At 35.6% G+C, this 25,047-nt stretch overlaps 2 protein-coding genes across 3 annotated transcripts; both read right to left on the bottom strand.

Annotated features, from left to right (window-relative positions):
• Positions 1-5,851: 5,851 nt before the first annotated feature.
• On the bottom strand, positions 5,852-9,353 carry LOC126727295 (BTB/POZ domain-containing protein At3g22104-like). 2 transcript variants are annotated; one of them, XM_050432878.1, is made up of 3 exons: positions 8,106-9,353; positions 6,578-7,678; positions 5,852-6,369 (listed from the first exon to the last, which is right to left on the bottom strand). In XM_050432878.1, exons 1-3 carry the CDS (start codon positions 8,166-8,168, stop codon positions 5,962-5,964), a joined length of 1,572 nt encoding a protein of 523 aa, XP_050288835.1. In that variant the 5' UTR covers positions 8,169-9,353; the 3' UTR covers positions 5,852-5,961. The 2 variants fall into 2 exon arrangements, with proteins under 2 accessions (XP_050288835.1, XP_050288836.1); XM_050432879.1 differs by having other exon boundaries at positions 6,578-7,581; positions 8,106-8,188.
• Positions 9,354-9,453: 100 nt separating this feature from the next.
• Positions 9,454-15,437, bottom strand: LOC126727294 (uncharacterized). Its single transcript, XM_050432877.1, has 6 exons — positions 15,056-15,437; positions 13,899-14,907; positions 13,601-13,788; positions 10,781-10,817; positions 10,388-10,455; positions 9,454-10,277 (listed from the first exon to the last, which is right to left on the bottom strand). The coding sequence occupies exons 1-6, from the start codon at positions 15,151-15,153 to the stop codon at positions 9,779-9,781; spliced, it is 1,899 nt and encodes a 632-aa protein (XP_050288834.1). The 5' UTR covers positions 15,154-15,437; the 3' UTR covers positions 9,454-9,778.
• Positions 15,438-25,047: the final 9,610 nt, after the last annotated feature.

Here is a 25,047-nt window from a genome sequence, read left to right as displayed (position 1 = left end):
ATGGATTGTTAACTAATACCCTAAGGACACTCGTTAGCATTTCCCTTGCATTTTTAGCACAAATTATGGTCATAAAATAAATGGCTATGTAACACAAAAAGTCTAGCAGCCATTTTAGATCTAGAAGCCAACATAAGTAAAATCAAATGCACGAATCAATATTCAATAAAATAAAAACTATTAAAATTTTGACATTTTAAATTCTTCTTTCTTTCTTGTTTTCATTTCAAATAATATTATTAATTTCAACTAAGTATGAATGAAAATGTCATATTCTCATTCAACTAAAAGTATGAATAATACCACCGCACACCCTTGGTGCGATGGTCACTCCACAAATATAAGTGCTTATTGGGTGTGGAGGGGTAAGAGCCGAGGTTCAAATTTCCAAAAAGGAATTTTACACACATATACACTTAGATTAAGTTAGAGTAAAATTCTATCTTGTAAAAAAAAAAATTAAAAAAAAAGTATGAATAATAATAATAATAATAATAAGTTTAATGCGAATTCAAATTGTTATGATCCTAATGTCCCACATGAATTAAATATAAGGTTAACCATGTGTTTATAAACTCTTAGGCACCCTCCCCTTACAATCTAGTTTTCAAGGGTGATTCTACCCATGGATTTCTAATATTTAGTATCAAAACCAACCACCACGTTGAGTAATTGAATGTAACTCAGAGAATGGGATCAAATGAGTTGCAGCTTTGTAGTTGGATCTTGGAGAGGGTGACCTAGAGGCTAGATTAAAATAACCGATAGGTGAGAAGCCACCAAAAGAGAAAGGGCTACCATCGAGTTAGTGTCAGTAGAGTGACCTGTCGTGGATGTCAGCTGTAGAATGTGATGGTATGTCATGATCCTAATGTCCCACATGGATTAAGTATAAGTTTAACCATGTATTTATAAGCTCACCTATGGTGGTATGTTATAAACTTAACCATGTATTTATAATCTCTTAGACACCCTCCCCTTACAAGTCAGTTTTCAAGGATGAGTTTTACCCATGGGTTCCTAACAATAATAGGACCATTAGAATAAGGCCATGTGGGCCAATATAATAGTTTTATGGTTCTATTGTTTAATGCATTTGCTCTCTCTCTCTCTCTCTCTCTCTCTCTCTCAATATTTCTCTATGGAGAGTGATTACCAAGTGGTATCAAAGCCGTCGATCTTGAGATGATTGACTCCATTGCAATTCGTCAAGCTCTTATGGATTTTTATTTCAAAGGTGGAGATCCCTTTTGGTGGCGTTTCCATTGCCTCTTGTTACATGGAAGGAGAAGCGTGGGAATGGTTCCAAGATGTGGAGGCATTGGGTTTGTGCACAAATTGGGTGCATTTCATATGTGCCCTTCGAGATCGGTTTCGAGCACCAATCCTTGATGCATCAATGGAGACTACCACCCAAGAATCTAAGATGCAAGAATCAACAATCCAAGTGTCGGTAATCCAAGAATCAAAGATGAAAGCGCCAACAATTTTAATGATTCTAGAATCAAATGAGGTCTTAAGGATCCAAGAACATTCCAAGGTCCAAAGAACTAATGAGACCTTGAAGATTGAAGATTGAAGAACCATTGAAGGCTCAAGAATTTGAGCAAAGTTTGAAGATCTACGAAAAAGGAACTTCATGTGTACGGAACCGCTTGTCAAAGAGAAGTGCATGAATATGATGATCAAAATGTCACTAAGGTATTGGTCCATTGGAAGATCTCCTTTGATGAAGATGCTACTTCACAACAACACCTTGTGGACAAGGTGTTTTGAAAGGGAGAGAAATGTTAAGAACCCCTATAGGTATATAGATAATAATTGTTGTAATGTTGCATTTATTTAGTTAGTTGGTTGGTTAGTTACAATTCCAAGCATATTAATCATACTTAACACATGTTGGAATTATTAATGCATAGGGGAATAATAGATAAGGTCATGTGGGCCAATAGAATAGTTTTATGATTCCATAAATACCTACTTGTAATCACATTTTCATCATTGAAGAATAAACCAACTCATTACTTGGTGCATTTCCTCTCTCTCTCTCTCTCTCTCTCTTAATATATTTCTATCAATTCCCCTATAATTCTTATCCATCTCCATTAAGAACCATTGGGTTCCTAATACAAATCCTATCATGTTTTTACTTTAAAAACCAAAGTTTCGTAATTGACAAAGTCATTTCCTAAGCTCCTAACCAAAATTTTTGAAAATTAGTTTTGTTACGTAGACTTTGATAGAGCATGCTTTTTGTTTTTAGGCTTATACTATTATTTTGGGTCTATTTAAGTTCATTTGGCATGTGGGCCTGTTTAATCTAAAATCAGTAATGACTCCTAATTCTACCGATTTGATTTTACGATTAAAATCTCGATCTCATTTCAGTTCTATAAATTTAAGATTTTTTGTACCATTTGAATTGTATAAAACATTTCAGATCGTAAGATTGTACTGTCAGATGAGTGTGAGTTACAAACAAAACAATTGGCTCACAATGCTAGTTACTTTGAGCCTTAAACCCTTGAAAAAGACGACAAAAACGTTGCACATATAAATGAGAGAATCAAGTCACGTATAGAGTATTCATCTTTGACAATGTAGTCCAACCATACATCCAAGTATTCGATTTTAAAATACTAATTCGATCTAGTCCTTGAGTTTGTGCCTCTTGACTACTCTTGATAGCCCTAGTAAGTTCTTGCATTTTTGCATACAAATAGTTTGAAATTTTTCTCTGAAAGAGTTCCAGCTCCTTGACTTTGTCAATTCATTAATGCTCCCTGCTTCCAACAAATTGGAAGACTAAAATAATCCTCATTATCAATATCATTGTGTTTTTCTCTTGGTATGGTTCAAGAGTGATTACAAGGATGTTGGTCCAAGACACTTTTTTCTTGGCTGCATAGCTTGCATTTAAGGCTCACACTCCCCAATTGCAATTAATAGCTACCTCATCCTTCCATGTGCGCCTTTGGTTTCTTCTTCTTCTTCTTTTCCTCAATATCTTTTTCTTTGGCAAGTGGATTTGGATGAGCTTCTTTTTTTTCTTTTTTTCATTTGCTTATCAAGTTATTTGGTTATGTATAACCTTTTAAACACTTTTTTTTTTCTTTTTTCTTTTTTAATTATTAAGTATAGCAGTCTTCATATTTCCTCACGGATCCTCAAATTAATAAGACACTAAAGGCATAGGGAATGGCCCTACAATATTGTCCATATTTCATATTTGTATCTAAAGTATAGAAAAGAAATATTATTAAACTGATCTCTGAGAAAGTTAAAAAGGCAATTGCAATTGCAGCCATAAATTAAGATAGAGTACGTGCATTTGATTAGTTAAATTGGTAAAATATTTTGTCATCAAATAAGAAATTTGAATTCGAATCTTGTGTGCACCAAAAGATACTCATTGACATCTTTACATGAATATGATAGTAAAAAATAAGAATCATAAAACTAATGGCAGAACTTCAAATCATATCATATTTATTATTAATAAATAAATAAATCAAATATAATTCAGAAAGACTTGATGCTTAATATGATTAGCTACAAAGGGTCATGAAAGCACCAATTACTTTTAAACCAATGTGAATTATTAATAAAACAATTAATTCACGGTGCAAGACTGCTAGCTACTTGCTGGGAAATACAATACTCTTTATTTCACTTGAAATTGACAGAATTCATTTCCCATTTTAAGATTTTATTTTTTTGATCAAACACTGTATGGTGTCACATCATTTAAAAAATAACATGACATTGGATAAAAAATTAGAGTAGTAATGTTTAATATGAAACATAAAATAATCAATTTTAAATGGAAGAAACATTTGAAAAAGAAGACAAAAACAATGTGTATATTAATTAGAGAATCTAGTGACATTGATTATACATCTTAGATACCGAACTCCAACCATTATGGGTTCATACACCCAAGTTTTAAAACACAAATATATAGACCTTGAGGGAAGATTGAATGCTTCTTGAATCTTGACTGACTAGTGAGTATTTATAATGAGTTTAGCTTCAAATCGGTTTAAAACAATATTCTTTCAACCCATATATTGTGGCGATTAAAGAGATTGTTCATGTGTAATTTCAGTCATATAATTTTTCTAATGTATCATGTGATCTGTTTAAATAATATAGATAAATAGTCTTATAAATTATTACATAATAAATTAAATGTAATGACTTCAAACCTTATAAATTGTCACATAGTAGATGGAAGGAAATAGCTTAAAAGTAGTTGAAAGCTAAACTTTTTCCATTTACAATTTACATACAAATGGTTTGAAATATTTCTATGAAAGAGCTCCTGGACTTTGTCGATTCATTTAATGCTCCCTGCTTCCAACAAATTGGAAGTCTAAAAAACAGCCTGATTATCAATATCATTGTGTTTCTCTCATGGTAAGATTCAAGGGTGATTACAAGTATGTTGGTTCATGACACTCTTCTCTTTGCTGCATAGCTTGCATTTAAGGCTCACAAACCCCAATTGCAATTAATAGCCACACCAAGTTTTTTTTTTTTTGAGAAAGAATAGCCACACCAAGTTGACTGTGTTGTACTTGCTACATTGTTAATCATTTGGCCATTGTTACTTAATTACCTCACAGCCCAATAAGATTTAAGTCATGGTAAATCATGGTGCATTTTTCCATCACAATATGGGCATGACAAAGTGTTCATCTTGATTTACCAATAACAAATGGGGATGACAACAAACAAAAAAAAAAAAAAAAAAAACACAAACACTTTGGTTATTGCAACTCCGGGGTTCTCATATTAATGTTGGTGTTAGCGAGCCCCACAACTACGCGTGCACTTTGCCGTATAGCTCGCTGACGCAGTCGGCGATAGACTTGGACGTTAGCTTGTATGAATATTCTTTAGAAACATCCACTGATTTTTTTAAAGCCTATTTTCATCATCCTCGATATATGGAAAGGACATTGATGCCCACATTGTCTCCATTACTCAACATTACTGTGTGTTTAAATTATCTTTGTTAAATTTACACAATCAGATTATGATTTTTTTTTTTTTTTTTTTAAAGCAGTATGAGAAAAAAGACAAACTTGGGTTACATTAATGAATTAGATTCAATCATTTGGTTCATTGGTTAATACGTCTATATAGTTGAATTTAATTGGGAAATCTAAGATACAATACTTAATTGTATAAGACAAAACTTGGGTACTATGCTTTAATTTCCTCAGTTGATTTCAACCATGTAATTGTATTGAGCAATACAGGAAAATCAATTTTATCTTTTACAAGTTTCAAGTTTCAAAACCACTATATTTTATCTATTAGCTTGTGAGTTGTACAATTTTATACATCAACATTACATCACTAGTCAAAAGGGTAACTCCAAGGGATTGGGACCAAAAAATACAATCTCAAACTGAGGAAACAGCAGTTTAAGCAATGTTTATTGGACATTTGGACTTGAAAAGATGCGACAATTTTATCATTTGTTTCATTCAGAATTCTTGACAAAGATTACCAATTTACAATGACGAAATCCAAATGCTTCGTTTAAGGCATCCCTTTTGGACTTGAGCATGACACCCTTCAAGGGAAAAGTGGTGTATACTAACGAGGTCAGAAAGGAACTGTTGTGAGTGCTTTTCGGCGTTTCTATCATGAGCAACAATATTATGGTGCTTGCAAAAGAAGCATCAAGAGCTATGATTGGACTTCAACAATCTTTTTGTCCTTTCACTTGGATAGTGCTAGATGATCAATTTCACGTTTATAAAGTTATAAAATGCTCCCATTTGCTGGCTTGCACTTGTTATGAAAAGTTTTTATCCTTGTTTTACTTCACAGAAAAGAAATAAGAATTTAGCCCTTTATTATTACTCAACAAATCATTTTGACAGAAAGTGCAAATAAAATATATACATGAAATTGGGTAGCAACTAGCAAGTATCCAAAGTTTTGTCATGAACAGAGCTTTGGTAAGGATCTAGCATTGCCAAGGATAGATAATCTTGATCTCATTATGTTTGCCATCTCTGTCTGCATTGCACCACAAACCTTCTCCAACCCCATCATCTTCCAATGCATTCCTTGCAAATCTGCTCTAAGCTTCTTGGTCTCAGAATCCTCCTTACCTAAATTTTCCTTAGTGTTGCTACAAAACAAAGAGTCACAAAAAGTTAAGAGATGGTGGGTGTCTGAAAGTGAACATTTGATCATGGATTGTTGTGTAGTAAGAGCCTTTTGCACAGTTTGTGAAGGAAATTTTGAGTTCCGAGATAGATCTTTCAAAGCTTCTTCTGAGAGCTTCTCATGGTTCAGTGCACAACAGACACTCCTCTTTTCTTCTTCACATAATCCAGCATGAACCTGTGGAAACCTGAAGTCAGTACAAGGATTGAAATTTTGTAAAAACATGGAGCATACCACATTTTGTGAGAGTTAAAATCTGAATAGAGGAACAAAATGATACTTGAACACTATTTCCATAACAAGCACCAAACAAGCTCAGCTTTTATTGAATGTAATGTGCTAATTCCATCTATCAGTGTATGAAACATTGCAATATGGTACATACCTCTAGAAACAAATCCATGGCTTGATAAACACGATCATAAGATGCTCTAGCATAATCTGGCAGCAGCAATACTAATGCAGTAAACTTGGAAGGTTTCAGATGGGAATCCGGAGCCACTTCCACAAGGTATGAATCCAACAAGTTGGTAACCTTTTTTAATCGACTTGTAAATGACAAACTACCGCCTTCAAGGAGAAATGCTTGTACAAGCCTTAAAACCAAATTAACATCATAGTAATAAGCTCGTCTATGTGGAGATGGGGCGAGCAGATAATCAATTGTTGCTTGATCCAACTGTGAACCCATCAGGCTCTCTAAATTATTTCTGTAAAATTTACTTATTCTCAAGCCTAAAGCCACTCGATAAATTTCAAATAAGCCCTTGCAAGAAAGAGAACTCCTATCAAGCAAAGAAATCAGATTAATTACAACCTCTGTGATTTTGCACTTCTCAGCTGTTGCTGCACCAATACATCTTGATTTGTGATAATAGAAGAGAAACTTATAGATTGTAGCATGGTTGACTTTCAGGGATACCATTGTCTTGATTAAATTGTCTATCAAATCAACATTCAAGAACAAAAGATCTTCAAACCACCAGGTTAGTTGAGAAGAGCTGCTTTTCAGGCTGTCGATGCTTGTATCACAGGAAAATTGGAAACTAGAACTGTCTGAAGAACATGTATGTGGGCTTGCAATACTAGGCAAAGCAATCCGTCCTATTAGACAATCCAAGATACACTGAAGCATAACTGAAGATTTTGTGCCAGGAAGTAAATCTTGGCACTGTTTCAGAGCTTCTAAGAGCTCAGACCAAGTCCAAAAGTTGATCCCTTTAAGAGATTTCTCAGTTTGGTCTATTAAACTATGTCTACTAGAACCATTACCATCCATCTCCAAAAAATGAGCAGCACAGTTTAGGAGAAATATGTTCGAGGGTGTTATCATAGTTCTGCCATTGTCGTAGCAAAACATTGCCATGAGCTCAAAACCCTTTGCACCACCTGGAAATTCATTGAATATCACTTTCAAGTTCCTCACTGTGCCCTTCAAATCACCAAATAATTTGCTAAATAGACTTGAGAAGGACATGAGAATTTTCTGCAAGTATGTATGACACAACAGAGTCATATGGCTAGCAAAAAGTTCAGAAAATTAACTACTCTCACACTTAAGGGGAAAAAAAAGAAAAGAATGTTCTTGTTTTGTTTTCTACAAGAAGGAAAAGAAGGAAATCGTTTAAGAAATGGGAGCAAAAGACAAAAGATTTCATTTTAACATTCTTTGATTAATGAACCAATAAAGAAAACTTGTTCACAAGACTCAACACTTCGACGTCTTAGAGCTTGAAAGGCTACTGACTCATGAAGCTTTTAATTCCACTAAGAAAAATTAGCAATAGTTTCTGAGATATGAATGACAAACAAAGCAGGAAGGTCTAAAAATCTTTCTAATGCTTTGAGAGATTAAGGTATAAAAGAGGTCAACTTTTAACAGATATGAATGCCAAACAAAGTGAATTGTTTACCTTATGGACCATAAAAACTTCTTCCCCATTGACATCCACCTCAAGATCACAGCACCCTTCCATTGTTCACATAAACAAATCTGAAAGCTCACCTAAAACAAACGTTCATGCAACTTGAAAAGGTTTGGAAAAGATGTACTTTTCAGACTGATCCAGAAGGATATAAAGAGTTGTGCACCAAGAAGGTAAAGAGAAATAGTGGAACTATTTGTCATTGAACTCTGTTGCTCAGTCAATGACAAGTATAGAAACCATGTTTGTTCCTACTAGTAAAGAGACAATGGAGGGAATAAGAAGCAACTAAGACATTTTAAAATGATATAAATAATATATAGACTAACAAAGATTCTAGGTGAGAACCAACTCTTTCTAGGAGGCAGGTAATAAAACATTATGACCAAGTAGTTAATATTGATATACGCATTGCACATTTAGGACCACATTATTTGTCATAACTTGATGACATGTGCAACTGTGATTGGTGAAGCATCACTTTCACATGAATCCACTATTTTTTCTCGATACACTCATAGTCGAACATATTAAGGTTGTGGCAACAATTGTGACAAAAAAGTTGCATCCATAAACTCTCTTTTTCTAGTACTCATGTACCTCACAGCAGGCATTGTGACTTTACTTAGGAGATATAGTTGCTATTGCAAAACTCTTGCTGCAAGATATTATGGGAATGGATTAGAAGATATGTGGATGTGGGAAAGCCAAGAAGCCAATATTTACAAGCTCAGAACCCAAAACTCTGACCAACTTTACGGTCCAATATAAATATTTTATTCCACGTGAGAATTCTTGCTTGACCCAGCTAGCCCTTTCCTTTTCCGTTACTTATGCCGCCAATTTCCTAGTGGCTTGACTCTCTAGTGAAAAGTGAAAACTACCGCTTAGTGGATACTGGATCCCACCACTGACATTCAGAATTAAAGAATGCATTCTAATAAGGGAATAAATGTGGTTTAAGAAAAATTAAGATTTTGATACAATAGAGTGTTTTAACAGCAGTTGATTCGGGTACAATCTACAACGGAAGTTACTGTAAGTCGATGAAAACCTACTGTAAAAATTAAATCTTGAAATCATTTCCCCATACTTGCCTCTTATACTATACAGTGGAACCCTTCGGATCACTTTACTATAATCTTAAAACTGGTTATAATATTTAACCCATAAATAAAAATCAAATTCAAGCAACTTCAACCACTCTCTTTGACCTTTATTTTTTTGGGGGGTAAGTAGGCTCTCATTGAACTGCCCAAAAGGAGAAAAAAAAAAGCCCTTTCTCATTGTAAACTACCAAATAACGCCACCAAAACCATGAATGCAAATTGTAAACTGATGCTAAAATGGCCTCAAATCTCAAGTTAAAAAGACAACAGAACACTTTCTCCTCTAAAAAGATGAGGAAAAGTACAGTTGTCCAAGGAGAAAAGGCACAACAATAACTTAAAAATAAGATGGCACCAGTCAGCTAGATTATTGAAGTTGATTTTGTATGACAAATCATTTTTCTGAAGAAAACCAAGAAAAGAATCAGGTGCGGGTATCATCACTAACAAGCTGCTAAGTATTTTTTTCAGCTTGCACATACCCAATGTTACATCACCACACATTCTTCTTACCGCAATGGATGCCCAATTGCCCACCAACCACTCATAAATCTAGTAACCATTAATCTGAGGCCTTGGGGTTGGACCAGTCAGCCTTGAAAAAGGCATTTGGGTCCGGCCAGGGAGGGCCTTTTGACCAGAAAACTGATCTGCTATCTTTGGATCAGAGACTGATTTAGAGAATGCTTGGGCAAGCTCGACAGCTGAAGCTGCTTTCCCATAGCGCAGACCACCAGCATCAGGGGAGGCTGGTTTTGGCTGCTCTACAGGCTTGCGCCAAGTCTCAGGTGAAGGTGGCCTCTCCACTTGCTGCTGTGGTTGCTGAGGCTGCTGCTGCTGCCTTTCAGTCTCTCTGTTGTTATTCCTCCTGCTCTCATTACGCCAGTTCCTCCTCTGCATATCAACTCTCTCAGAGTCTTGCCTGTGATCTTTCCTCTCGTATCTCTTTCCAGTCATTTGATCAAGATGAGAATTCTCAGTTTTTTCACTGTGGCGAGCAGGAATTGCATGCCCATGAACTCTTTCAGTCCTAGGAACATTTTGTTCAACCCTTCACAAAACAATAAGTCATCAGTTAGAATTAGTTTGAAAATTCAAATGGTAATTAAGAGACAATAGAGTTGTAATAAAACAAAAAGAAAAAGATTAGAAAGTCACTACCTATCAGATTGTTGAACCAAGTCCAGGTTGTTGATTCCAACATCATCAACCCCTCGCTCCTTCAGAACCTGAGAAGTGGATTAGCTATGCTGTCAAGGTAGGAACATGAAGCCACTGATGACTGAATAACAGAAAAGAAAGAGATCAACACAGGACGGTACCCTTCCAGAGACTAGGAAATAGTGGAAAATGTGGAGGAAGGGGAAGGAGGTACAAGAGAAACAATATTTTCAAACTAGTAACCAGTATTAATCCTCCCCCCAAAAGACCCAACACACACAGAGAGAGAAACCATATGTGATAACATATAATTGTCAACAGCTGCATGAAGATGCAACAAAGAAAATTTGTATATGGCATTTTAAATTAACGAATTAAATATGAAAAACTCACCAGTTCTCGAGGACGAGCACCACCAAACAACATATTCCTGCATCATTCACATAATTTGTCTCAGTACCAGAGAAAAAGCCCAGTGTCCAATAAAATGGAACCACAGAAAAGCAATTACATGCCAATTGTTTGAGTAAGGAGAATAGTACAGTAAATTACTTTTCCTAGGGAGAGATAGTGCCAAAATTGAAAGCAGAAAGTTAAACCAATTTCTACCATATTCAAAATTTAGTGCAACCCTTATTCCATGAATATTTGATTTAGCAAATTACCATAACAGCAAGAGATGAAAAGCTTCTTATCTGAAAGTCAGGAACTCAAAAATAAATGGGAAAAGAATTTAGTAGACCTGATAATGTGATTTCACCATTCATTGGATCCCAAAACTAATTTCTTTTAACCAGTCAAAGATATGAAGGCCTGCTCAGTCTGGTATTATATTAAGAGTGCTTTTTTATATATTCTTGACTATTTATGAAAATAGTATATAGCCGTATGGCATAACAACAAAAAACAAACACAATCCACTCTTAGTTTATCTTTTATATCAACACACACAATCAAGAAGGAAAAGATATACACTCCATTAATCATATCATAAAAACTGTACCTATACCTCATTTTATTTTTAAAATAAAAATAAGAACTACCACTAACCAATTCGACTTCCTAAGCAGTTATATGACCATCAAGGCATCAAGGCTACCAAAAAATAAGGCTGATAAAAGTAAGACTGAAATCAGTTTCTAACCAAACATAAAAGCCAGCTTGGTCGCATCTTTCTTATGGACACTTCTAGAACGTTGAAAATTTAAGATAACTCTTAGGCACGGGAGTAGCAGACCCCCCCCAAAAAAAAAAGACCTTTATTTTCCCCAAACACCTCATATGCTAACAACAGAAAGTGTGCCAATTTTGCTGTCTTGTCATTGACAGTAGCTTACAAATATTCAATGTATTCCAAGAACTTTTATTGAGTCACCAATACTGCAACTTTACAAATAAGCCCAAATTACCCAGTTCAATGTCTATTAAATGCCTATATACACAATTCAAGCACCCAAGGCATCTCTCTCCACCCCCCATAAAAAATTTAAAAAATAAAAATCTCTTATAGATAGATATTTTTTTATATTTGGTAGGACAGGAAGAATACTATCAGTAAATATCTCCATGAGCTACATTTGAGCCATGGTAACTATTACTACCATAAATAACCTAGGTCACCCAAGATAATGTTCTCAAACCCAGACCAGAACTCTTATGATGAATTGATTTTGAAGAATACAAGACCTTCCTCAGACTTTACAAAACCCATAGTTGCACTGATCATAACATCCCAACCAGATATTGAGCCATGACTACCATAAATAACCTAGGGCACCCAAGATAATGTTCTCAAACCCAGAACAGAACTCTCATGATGAATTGATTTTGAAGAATATAAGACCTCCCTCAGACTTTACAAAACCCATACTTGCACTGATCATAACATCCCAACCAGATAGTTGAACATGTGCATTCAATACTGAACCAAACCCAGAAGAATCAAATGCCCAACACAAAGACATTTTATTGCAACCTTGTCTATGTTCTAATTGTTACACTACTCCTGAGGTTCAGTCACCCTGAAAAGTGAGGCCCAAAAGTAACAATAAATTACTAAAATGATGTTGCCACTCACATTCTAGTGTACCTATTCCATGCCCGACACAAAGACATTTTATTACAACCTTGTCTATTTGTTATTGAACACTACTCCTGAGGTTCAGTCACCCTAACAAGTGAGGCTCAAAAGTCCCAATAAATTGACAAAAATGATGTTACCCTCAACCTTTGTGGCCAAAAAAAATCTCTCCCCTACCAAATGGGGACAATTTGAGGTTAAGGTTGAACCAATGTAAAGGATTGGAAGAAGGATTGGGAGAGGGCAACCGTGAACGGCCACTACACAAGCTCAATACTTCAATTTGAACAAGACCACCTTTTTTTTTCTTTTTCAGGGTAAAACAACCAAAATAATACACATGAAGTCCAAGAAAGAGAAACCAAGTTCAAAATTTGTTAATTAGCATGCCACTACTAGCAATCGATTGCCTCATATTACTTTATTAACATCACTAGTGATGCCATATTTAAAATATAAATTGATAATGGCATCTTAGAATATAAAACAAATCTGTGCTTATGACATTCAAAGACACAATAAGATAATGTATGGGACTGACTTTGAATGGTAAAGCAAGGTCTCACCTCAAGATTCAATGATTTTTTGTTTTTTGGCCAGAAGACTCATTACAAATTTGCAGGGTTATTGTTAGGACTATTTACACAGACTTTTGAAACAAATACAAAAATATGTCAATAAAAAAAAAAAAAAAAAAACTAAAAAGATAGAAATCTAACATTATGTCCAATAAGAAAATAAGTCACAATCATGTCTAAGGCATCAATGTTGGTGTTTCCTTTTTGTGATTCATAGTATGTTTTTTTAACTTAGATCAGTTAACCCTGTGGATTACTTTATGCTCAAAAGATTGTGCCAATTGCCACCCCCCATTAGTATAAAATAGTGGGCAAGTATGGGGTTAAAACCCCACCCCACCTGCCCCCCCCCTCTCTCTCCCTCAAGTCTTTACCTAGCTGAAACCTTTATGCTCAAATGATTGCTAATGTCAGGCCACAGATCTCTTGTTCCCTTATAAAATAGTATTCTTGCATTTTTCATCTTAATCACAAAAATATACATTTTTGATACGTAGTCCATATGATATTTTTAAAAAGGGAGAATCAGTAAGAAACCCAAAATCAGTTACTGACCTCTCTCTTTCAGCATTTCCTTCCAAATGCTCAGGAGGCTGTGACCGAGGCTTTAAATTCAATTTGGGACGCTCCACAGCTTGCTTCACACTCTCAGTGCTAGCTATGCTAGGTTTTGCAGGACTCATATTTCCATACACTTCATTAACAGTTTCAGCATGAGCAGTGTCCCTCACCCACTGATAGCCCTGTATGGTACATGAAATAACAGGAATTAAGTTCAAGGAACATAAAGTGAGCTATTCATTCTTTATCTTATATTTTTAACAAACACTCAATCGAGTAACCTTGCCAATACCTGTGTATGATCGACAACAGGAACAGGTTGTTCTGAACTTTCCAATGGCTTAGATCTTGGAAGCAACTTCAACTTAGGCCGCTCGGATGGCTCCAAAGGCACTGGGGAATGCAATTCAGACCCACCAAGTTTTCCATCATTACGAGCCAGCTGAGTCCTATCCACATGAATCACCGGGTTCCTCTCCTTTAATTCCGAGTACACAGGAGCCCCAGCTCTTTCATTATCCGGAATCTCCTTCCTACCAACCCGAACCCCATCCTCAATATTCAGACCCCTTTCAGCTTGTCTCGCCAATGTAGCATCATGATATTCTCTCCCACTCGCAACATCCACACTATCATAGCCACCACCACTGCCACCAAAGTTCTTAGACTGAAAGCCACTCTCCCTTTCGGGCGACCTAGCTGCCTCAACATCACCCTGATAAGGGGCCGGTTGCTTCGATTGCCATCTACCCGAAGACACCTTATCAAGTGCACTAGCATGAGCAAACTTTGAAACAGCATTTTGTCCTGCCAATGCAGCTTGCTGCACCGGCTCATTAACCCCCATTGCCTCTTTCCTGGCTGCCCACACATTCGTATAACCCCCACTATTCCCACCTAAATTCTGCGAACTAACCCCAACAACACTACCCGCCTCATTAACCTTCCCGGCATACGAATTCACATTCCCACTTCCACTTCCACCTCCACCCAATCCTTGCCTACTCGAAAAACTCCCACTCGGCCCATACTCGGGTTTCAGCTCAACACGGGCAGACGGGACCCGAATATTATCATCACTAATCGTCCGCCGCGGGGCAGACACCCCATCAAGCGGCTTCCGCTCATCCTCATCGAAATTCCGGCCAATGTGAGCAGCGTGAGTGAGAAAAGGAGACTTGTCATCAAAATGCCTCGTCGCGGGAGACGAGTGCGGCCGCGACCGGTGATCGGGTCGCCCCATCGGGTTCCCCCATGGGTTCGGGCGGTCGTAACCCGGACGATCCGACGGCCTCACAATTCTAAAACAATAATAAATAAATAAATAAATAAAAATAAAAAGCAACAAATTAATACATTTCGGAAAAGTACCTAGGGTTTGTGAATATACAGATCTAGTGGGATTGAATGGCAGATCTAAATAGAGAGAAAGGGTAAAAAGGTACTTACACACCGGGAGCAGAGGGAAGAGGGAGATCAGTTGGGATAGAACCACCGTGAAAGTCCTTGAGAGTCATCGTGTTTCCACTCCCTTTCTTCTTCGACATTTTCCTCCTCTCTCTCTTTCTCTTTCTCTTTCTTTTTCTTTCTGTGTTTATATATATATATATATATAGTTGTTGTTTTTATTATTGGATATTTTATTGGGAGGGAGGAAATGGAATTGGAGCGATTTGTTTTTGCCTCTGCACACTGCGCTCTCTCTCTCTATCTCGCGCCTCAGAAGCCTCGCGTCACGGACATCAAATTCCCAATTCAATTCACCGCTTCTCTTCTTCTATAAACACTAAAGAGAGAGGAGAGGGCTTTCTCGCTTGTACCCGGTTACGCCTCTACAGTTTGTTTACTTATCAATCAGATCTCGCCCCGTCACCCACTTTTTCTTTTTTAATGTGACACTCTTTTTTTTCTTTTTTAATGAAAATGATAAGTTTAACAATAATTCTCGGATCACAATCTTTGGCTCCCATAGTATTTGTTTACCATTTTTGGGAGTGTACAGTTACCTAAATTTGGGTCGGTTTTAAGGATTAGTAGATTGGGTTGGGTTGTCAAATTTTATTTCACAATGAGTAAGTCGTTAAATTTATAAATTCGACTAGTATTCAACTCAACTATATTTAAAATATATATTGTATGGTTTTATTATTTATTCTTTTTTGTTTGATGAACTATCAATAAATTTATAATTTATAATCTTATAAATATGCTTTTATTTGTGTTGATTTGATTCACTAATAAAATAGTTTGTGTTGATTTTTATGAACTATCCACATATTTAGGTTTGATTAGTAAATTTGTTGTTATTTGTGTTGGTAATCTTATAAATTTGTTGTTTTTATGCTCATCTCTTTTTCTTTTTATAAATGTCCTTCCCATGGGTTGAATTCAATTCATGTGGGTTGGGTTGGATCCCTATTATGTGTTGAGTTGGATTGTGTTTTTTTTCAATCTAACCATGGTGAGTTGAATTGAAACACTCCCCCAACCTAACTTATGTATGCCACTAAGGCACTAACTATAATTAACCTTTATAAATCAATGTGTCATCTATTATAAAGAAACAATTCAAGTATTTGTTTCTATCCATATATATATATATATATCAACTATCACATACAATTGATTAAATAGAAGTTGTGAGTAGATGTGAAAGTCATGTACAAGTAAAAGTTTTTATTTATTTATTTAATTAAGAAGAGCAAGTAAAAGTTCTTGATCCTATGATGAGCTTTTTTTTTTTTTTTTTGGTTGCGAAATTTCTCTTTTCATGTGACAGACAGGATAACTTCATTGGAAGAATCAAACCACGTTAGCAAAATAGCCTAACGCAAGGAAAATACATGAAACAAGCATGGGTCAAGTGTCTTCAAACTGAATATGAAGCCAAGAGGATTTTTTTTTTTTTTTTTAAGCCCAAAAGTCTTCTAACGTATAAATGGGTTGGGTGTGAGACTCAGCACCACACAAAACGGTCTCAAAGACCGAAAAACACATTACTATATGAGATGGGTATGAAAGCCCGCCACAGGCCCAAAGTCTGTTTCTTCACTTGTTAGGCCTAAGAGCCTAGATTTCTTCACCCCTGCATGTTAGACTTGAAGCCTATGACACTCTTCATCGAAGCCCAAGTCCCTTATCTATGCATAGTGGGTCATGAGATGCAAAACTTAACTTTAACAAAAGGCTAAGCGAGGGATAGCGAGGGATAGGTAATCTCTCTCTCTCTCTCTCTCTCTCTCTCTCTCTCTCTCTCTCTCTCTCTCTCTCTCTCTCTCTCTCTCTCTCTCTCTATATATATAGACTTAAAAAAAAAAGGATCAATAAAAACATCAACATTTAAAATAATTGAGAAGAAAAAGAGCAATTGGAGAATAAATTTACATATTCTTACAAGATTGATGTGGGAGTGAAATTATAGAGTGAATGATCTACTGTGAGAGTGAGACCTTACCATTGGTTATAACTTATTGAAACAAAATCTAGAAAAAGAAAAGAAGAAAAAAAAAAGATGAATGACCTTATCTAGTCTCCTAAATGAAGTGTATACAAAAAATGTAAGGTATCTTTGGAACGGAGAGAGATTGAGAATCCATCAAAACATAGGGCATATATCTTTGATTTTTTTGGTTGATTAGTCACAAGAAAACTAGGACACTATAAAAGTGTTTTATTTTAATTGGCTAAGAAATTAGTTGTTGAAAATTGGAAGAAAATTGTAATGTGTGGGCTATTATTGAAGAATGGTCAAGAGAAAATTAAGCGACCATGAGCTCCAATTAATCGAAATTCTATTACAAGCCTATATAGTATATATGTTTAAGAAAAAAGTAGAAGTTGTCCCGGCATGGGATCAGAGACTAAGCCAGAATGTTGGAGGGAGGGGGAGGGGAGCCGCGGAGTATTAAAAAAAAATTAAAATCCACTTAATATCAACATTTGGAAATGTTTTTTGAGAATTTTTTTGAAATTGGAATATTAAAATATTTTCTAAAATTGAGATATTGACAAATTTGGAATTCAGATGTCAAACGCAATAAATTTTTAACTACATAATTAATATTTATGTGACATTATTCAACTATGAAATATTGAAAGAAATTTATTTGTTCTTATTATGCAATAATTTTCTTTACACTTTTATTTCATTATGTAATTAATTATTCAACTAAACTAAAAGATAAAACTCACCCATGCTCCAACTTAAGTGAACTTTATTTCTTCGGATGAAATAAGAAACAATAGGTGTGTAAGAGCATCTCCAACCAGTATCTTCAAACTATTCTATTTTACTATTTTAAAACCTACTTCATCATTTATACCCTACCATTTTACAAAACTCCCAACATCCCTAAACTCTATATTTTTTGCTCCTTTATTTAAATATTCTTTTTTAATTCTTTTTTTACTATTTCTCTCTCACCACCGAACAACCTCCAAACAGCAACATAGTAAACACACTACCTCTCTCACCACCAAACAGCCTCCAAATAACAACACAGTGAACACACTACCACCCTCATGTATCCCAGCACCACCACCGGACCATCAAACCAAAAGCAAAACCTTGTTAAAAAAAAAAAAAACCATTAACGGAGCCATCAAAGCCAATCACAACGCCACACCGATCAACGCCCACGTCACACTAGGCCACCACCAGACCACCACACCCACGGCCACCATGATCCGCCACCAAAACTCACCTCCAAACCCACGGCCAAAACCGATTAGTAAACCCATCACCACCCACAACCAAATCCACAGAGCTCCGTTGGTGCTTACCCATAGGTTGATGATCATGGTGGAGCTCCGTTGATTGTAGAGAAGAGGGAGAAAGAGAGGAAAGTGAGTGAGAGATGGTGTGATGAGAGAGAAAGAGGAATAAAATAGAATATAATGTTTTGATAAAGTGTTACAGTACCATTTTACCTTTGGGATGGTACTGTAGCACTATGCCAAAAAAATTTGGCTTTTTCACTTTCCCACTTCTAGTTGTTGAGTACGTTTTGGGCCTAAATGCCAAATGTACCTTACATTTGGCATTTCACAAGCCCACTGCGGATGCTCTAAGAGTATTCACATCAAGACTTATAAAAGTGCTAAATTGTCATTTTTACACCACAAACACTAAAAAGCCAACTACATCAAAGGAGCTAAATCTAAAATATTTTAGCTTCTATCTACTGTAAACTGCTATCTATAGAGTTACTGTAACTATAATTTATACACACAAAAAATATTAATTTATTTGTTGCCTCCCTCTTCTCTGTTAAAAAAAATATTTATTTCTCTTTCCTCTTTATATCTTCTCCCTTCTGTCACCATGCCCACTACTCATCTCTCTTCTATCACTGTGCCCTTGCCCAACAGCTCTCTTTTCTCCCTCTCATCACATAAAACCATCCCTCTTCTCCAAATTCCCTTCTCTTCAACGTAAATTAACAAAAAAAATTGATTTATTCGATTGCAACCAAATCTAAAGCCAAAGCTTCAAGGTGATCTCTTCTCCATCTTGCCATCGCTCTCTCTCCTTTCTCCTTTTTGTTTTCATTTTGGGTTTGTTGGGGTTGTGGTAGTGGTTTTGTGGTGGTGTCGGTTTTGTCTCAGCTCTTTCTCATCTTGGTGGTGGGTTGATTTTGGAATGGGTTTTGTCGATGGAGGTGTTTCTCAGTAGCGGTGAGTTGTTGGGTTCTTGTTTGTGGTTGAATATATATATATATATATATATATATATATATATATATATATATATTTTTTTTTTTTTTTTTTTTTTTTTTTTCCGATGGTGATAGTAGTGGCTAGCGGTGTTGGTCTATTTTAATGGATTTTGTGGTGGGTCGTTGATAATAGTGGTTGTTGTGGTTGTGGCAGTGTATTTTTTTTTTTTTTTTTTTTTGGCAATGGGTTGTAGCTTGGTGGGTTTGTGGGTGGTGGGTTTGTGGTGGCTATTGGTAATGTTTGAGTTTTGGGCATGGTGGCCATTGGGTGTGACTGGGTTTTGATATTTTTGAAGGCTATTGGTATTGTGGTGGCTGGTAGTGTGTAGGATTGTTACGTTGAGAAAGAGAGAGAGAGAGACAGAGACAGAGAGGGAGAGAAGAAGAATAAAAAAATAATAAAGAAAAAATATTTAAATGAAGTGATAAAAAAATAGAAGTTTTGATGTTGGGTGTATTGTGAAGTAAGGTGTTAAATGCTATAAAATGGCTTTTTGAGTTGCTAAATGCTAAAATTTTTAAAACCGTGAATGCTCTAAAAGACTAAAAGTACTAGAATTATATTTCTACCCAAAAATAAATAAATAAATAGAGAGAGAGAGAGAGAGAGAGAGAGAGAGAGAATTATCCCACATGCATGTGTGGCCAATAATTGTCCACGCGGGAAGTTACAGTACGCTGACATCTGTCTCAATAAACTAGCTTGAGGTTAAAAATATAGCTAAATACTCACTAAAAGCCTATGCATCAATCTCAATAAACTGCCAAATAAAATTTAACTCTTAGTTTTGCCTCGCCACAAGGAGCGAGTTTGTGTTCTCGCTATTCCAATAAAATCAATTTTTTTTCTCTCTTCTCTTCCCGCTAACTCTTCACTCTTCTTCTCCTCCTCCTCCTCCTCCTCCTCCTCCTCTCTCTCCCTCTCTCTCTCTCTCTCTCTCACTTGACTCTTTGTCTCTCTCTCTCAAGAACCGATCAACATCAACACTATGAACCTCTTTCGATCTCCAACAAAAGGGTGTCAGTACATGGTATCATGACACCCAATATGACAACCTCGGCTTCCTTACCGCTCAACATAAAGATGTTCATAGGTGGGTTTTGTTTGGATCCAATTTGGGTTGGCTGGGTTTTGGTTGGGTCCAATTTGGGTTTTGTTTCGAGCATTTTGGTCAATACCAGCCGAAATTAAAAATCCGACGGTATGCACTTTGTACTGAGAGGTTATGAACATATTGAACAGAGTAGGTGAAAATAAGAAGAAGAAGACACAGAAGAGAGAACAAAGGTGAGAACAAAATAATGAGTAGTAGAGAGTGATATGACAAAAGTAAAGGAATTTACTAAGGGTGAAGTGCAAATCACATGGGTGAGCATGGGAAATGGGAAAAATGAATTTCTAAGAGAGTAAATCTGGTATTACAACTAATTTCACAACTTTATCACAATTTTCCCACATGGTGACTCGTGAGTGGTGGGATCATGGACCCACCATTTTATTTCCACCACTTAGAGCATTCATAATCGCTTTCTACAAAATATCTCATTTTACCATATCAAAAACTACTTTATCTATTATCCAATACCATTTTACAATACACCCAGAATCTCATTTCTTATTTATCTCATCTATTCATTAAAATATTAATTTCACAACTTCTTTCTCTCTTTTCCTATCTTCTTTCCTCTTTCTCTCTGTCTCTCTTCCTCTTCATAAAAATAATTTTAAAAAAAACTAAGCCACCACTAGGAAAACCCACTACCATAATCACCAAGCATACCCAGCCACGACACCTAGAAAAAAAACCCAACCACCACCAAGCAAACCCATCATGGCACCGGCCAGCAACCACCACCACGCTACCACCTTGCCAACCACCAAAACCCATTAAAAAAACCCACCAAACCCATTACTAACAACAACCACAAAAGTTTCTCAAAATAAAAAAAAGCAACCACCACAAGAACCACACAAAAAAACCACCACCGATCTCGTTGACAACCACGCCACCACGCCGATCTAGAAACCCATTACTCTGATCTCACTGAGAACCACGCCACCACACCGATTAGCAAACCCATTACCCATGACAGCAAACCCACCACGTCGATCTTGCCAACAACCATACCACCACACCGACCAACAAACCCATTACCCATGGTAACAAACCCACCATACCAATAGACATAGAAAAGGGAGAAACGAAGAGAAAAATAGAGAAGATGAAGAAGAGAGAGGAATGAGTACAAGACAGAGAGAGAAGTGAGTCAGAGAGAAAGAGAAAGAAGAAATAAAAATGAATATTTTATTTTTACAATTGAGCTATCGAGCCATCATAAATTTATGATGGCATTGTAGCTCAATTGTAAATTTTTTACAATTACAAGACCGAATAATGGGTCATTTTGGGACTTTGATGCTAAAATATACCAACATATTACATTTGAGAGACCAAATACTAATGCTCTTACAACTCGCTACATAGACAAGTTGTGGCAAAAGTAATGGAAATTATTGTGACACTAGATTTACTCTTTCTAAGAAGGTTCCTTGTATACAAGGACCCCAACTAGAAAAATTAGAGGTTTTTAGATTAGTTTAGCTAAAAATTTAAGGAGATTGATGTGAAAGCTCTAAGATTACAAAAATAAAAAAACCAAAGACATTTAGTAGCACTGACATTGAAACTTGACCTCTGTTGCACTTTGAAATACTTGCAAGCTATAGAAGCCCAAGCTTTTAAAATTACACCTAAACCCATTGACCCACACAGATCCACCCATGACTCACCCACATGACCACACCCATAGTCAGCATTCTTTAAAATATATTAGCCAATTCAAACTTTGAAAGTGCTAACATTACCATTATCCCAAAAAAATAGTAAGATACGCATACATAAGTTGAAAGAGGGCAAGATCAAAGAAGCGAGAAAATAGATGATACCAAGCGGATCGGACAACTATGTGTACAAGGTTTCACTGCACAATGATCGGTCGGTTGGCAACAGCGACATGGTGTCCCATACACACTCAAACTCACCCTCTCTCTTCAGCAACTCCGTTTAAATGGTTCTTTTTTTTGGGTAAACTGGTACCTATCTTTTATATCATATTTTAATTTGGTTCATAACCTTTCAGTGTCATGTCAATTTAGTCTATACTGTTATTTTTTGGATGGAAATTGTTGATGTGGCTAACAATCAAAAAAAAAAAAAAAAAAGAGTTTATGTTGATGTGATAATAAACTAATTTTTTATTTTGGCCGTTAACCACGTCAGCAATTTCTATTCAAGAAATAACAGTAAGAATTAAATTGATACAATATTGAAAGATTAGTGACCAAATTGACACAATTAAAAGATTAGGAACCAAATTAAAATATGATGTAAAGAATATAGATTAAATACGTAGTTTATCTTTTTTTTTTTTTTTTTTTGGGAAAGGATAAAAACTAGGCTTCTTGTTAAATGTTTGATGTTTAAGATGATTGTTTGTTGTTATTTGGGCTATCTTTTGAAATAAGAGGCCAAGAATTTTGTTTAGAGGGGGAAAGTTTAATTTTATTGGGCCAAATTCTGAATGAACCTTAAATATCATATACTATATAATAAAAGTTGGGCTTAAAAGTCGTGGTAGTGCCAAGTGACTTCACCAAATTGTAGAATATTTTTTTAGATTTTTAGATTTAAAAAAATATATAATTTTTCTTCTCCTATAATTTTTAAGTTGATAAAAATCTTAATTTGTTTAGATTTAGATTATTTAAAAAATAGTTATAATTGCATAAATTTTATTAGATTTAGTAAAAATAGATATAATTTTTCTTTTCCTGTAATTTATAAGTTGATAAAAATCATAATTTGATTATAATTCAAATTCTTCATCTAATCATTTTCTTATTATAATATATTGTAAGTTTGAATTTATTCAACCATCTAATTGGCTTTATTCTGTGCCAAATTTGCTTGTAATTCAGCATTTAGTAACCCTGTATTTAGGTGGGTTTGTTGTAAGGGTAGTGAGTGAGATAGAGTGAAGATTGCTCAAGAGTGTCCAAGAAAACAGAGACTCGCGGCTGGGACTCGCGGGTGACTCGCGGCTGCAAGCCGCCAGAAGCAGCACACGTGCCAAGCATGCTGGAAGATGAACAGTCATGCTAGCTGGAGCACTACAGGACAAAACAGGACAACTGGCCATACGGTTAACTCGCGATTGGATCTCGCGACTTAGTAAAGCCGCGAGGTCAAGCCGCGAGCCACCCCTGTTTTGTAAAACCTGACGTTTCACATTCCTCTCCCACTCCAGTATAAATACCCCTTTTACCCACGATTGAAAGAGAGCTTCCAGAGAGAATTTTGAGAGAGAAACTCTAAAGAAAAACCAGATTGTTTCACCCACAATCTATACCTTAGAGTCTCTTCAAATTCCTCATCTCTCTTCCTCTCCATTGTCAAAACCTTGAGAGGCATTATACCAAACCTGGTTCTCACCATCATCATCACTGTGAGACAGTTGTTTGGATTTCTGGGAAGCAGTTAGGAAGGAACCAATCTTCATTGGTTGATGCTACGGTCTAGTAGCGGAATCCGGGAAGCTAGAAAAGAAAAAGGTTCGGCGCAACCTCGTTGGAGCAAAAAGCTTGGAGGGCTTAGGTGCACTGGGTAGATTAGGCTTGGAGGGTCTATTGTTGTCCTTGTATCCTAACTGTATTTTCTAGTGGATTGTTTACCGCTTGGAGGGCAGCGGAGAGGTTTTTCGCCAAGGACTTCGGTTTCCTCTTCGATAACACATCGCGTGTTGTCTTTGTGTTTGCATCTTCCTTCCTCTCTATCTTTGCCTTTTTATTATTTGCTGTGGTTTTATTTTGTTATGGCTTAGATAGTCTTTAACCAATTTCATATTATAGCATGTATTAAGTTTCCGCACACTAATTGTTTGACATATTGCTTGTATTGGTTAAGTTGTAATTTGGGGGGTCTAAACGTTCAAAGGTGTTTTGTACACGTTTTTGAACTTTCATATATAAATTGAAAAAAATCTTAATTAAAAAAATAGTAACAAAAAAATCTTAAACCCTAATGTTTAATAACAAAAACAAAAGCACACATAAAAAGAGGAAGTAGTACACGTTTTTTTAATTATAATAGAATGATAATTAATGATTAATATATTAGTATATACATGTTTTTTTTTTTTTTTTTTTGAGAAGTAGTACAGAACTACACGTTTTAGATTTATTTTTTAAAATAGGTATAATTTTTTTTTTCTCATCTTCTTCTCCTATAATTATATTAGTACACATAAAAAGAAAATAGTGTTTTCAAAACACCATAAATTTTTTGAGTGTAGAATTTATTAAAATAAACTTGCAAGACAAATGAAGAACAAAATGGAGAAAGGTATGCAACTCTCTCTCTCTCTCTCATACCCACAGTTGAATATAATGGATGTACTTTTTTTATTTTTCTTCTTTAGTGGAAGATCTTTTAACTATTTAGTACTAGTTTGAGTAATTCTTAATAATTTACTGACTGCTGGAAGAATTTTAGAGTCTAGACCACCTTAATATAGGGACTTCGTCAATAATAATTTAATGAGTCTATGTTGTTAGAAATATTGATTAAATGATTAAATTTATCATATCCCAATAATTCAAGTTTTTGATACAATCAGTAATTTAACATATATAATACATTTAACAATTTGATATTATTGTCTATT

The sequence above is a fragment of the Quercus robur genome, chromosome 5 (assembly GCF_932294415.1).
Source record: "Quercus robur chromosome 5, dhQueRobu3.1, whole genome shotgun sequence".
Lineage (NCBI taxonomy): Eukaryota > Viridiplantae > Streptophyta > Magnoliopsida > Fagales > Fagaceae > Quercus > Quercus robur.
The sequence above is the reverse complement of the archived record's forward strand: the minus strand, read 5'-3'. Positions and strand labels throughout refer to the sequence as shown.

Coding starts and splice junctions, on each gene's coding strand:
- LOC126727295 (XM_050432878.1), bottom strand. CDS start 8,168: ATGGAAGGGTGCTGTGATCTTGAGGTGGATGTCAATGGGGAAGAAGTT. Junction 7,679..8,105: donor AAGTTTTTATGGTCCATAAG/GTAAACAATTCA, acceptor ACATACTTGCAG/AAAATTCTCATGTCCTTCTC. Junction 6,370..6,577: donor CCATGGATTTGTTTCTAGAG/GTATGTACCATA, acceptor AGGTTTCCACAG/GTTCATGCTGGATTATGTGA.
- LOC126727294 (XM_050432877.1), bottom strand. CDS start 15,153: ATGTCGAAGAAGAAAGGGAGTGGAAACACGATGACTCTCAAGGACTTT. Junction 13,789..13,898: donor CTGTTGTCGATCATACACAG/GTATTGGCAAGG, acceptor TGTACCATACAG/GGCTATCAGTGGGTGAGGGA. Junction 10,818..13,600: donor GGAAATGCTGAAAGAGAGAG/GTCAGTAACTGA, acceptor TGAATGATGCAG/GAATATGTTGTTTGGTGGTG.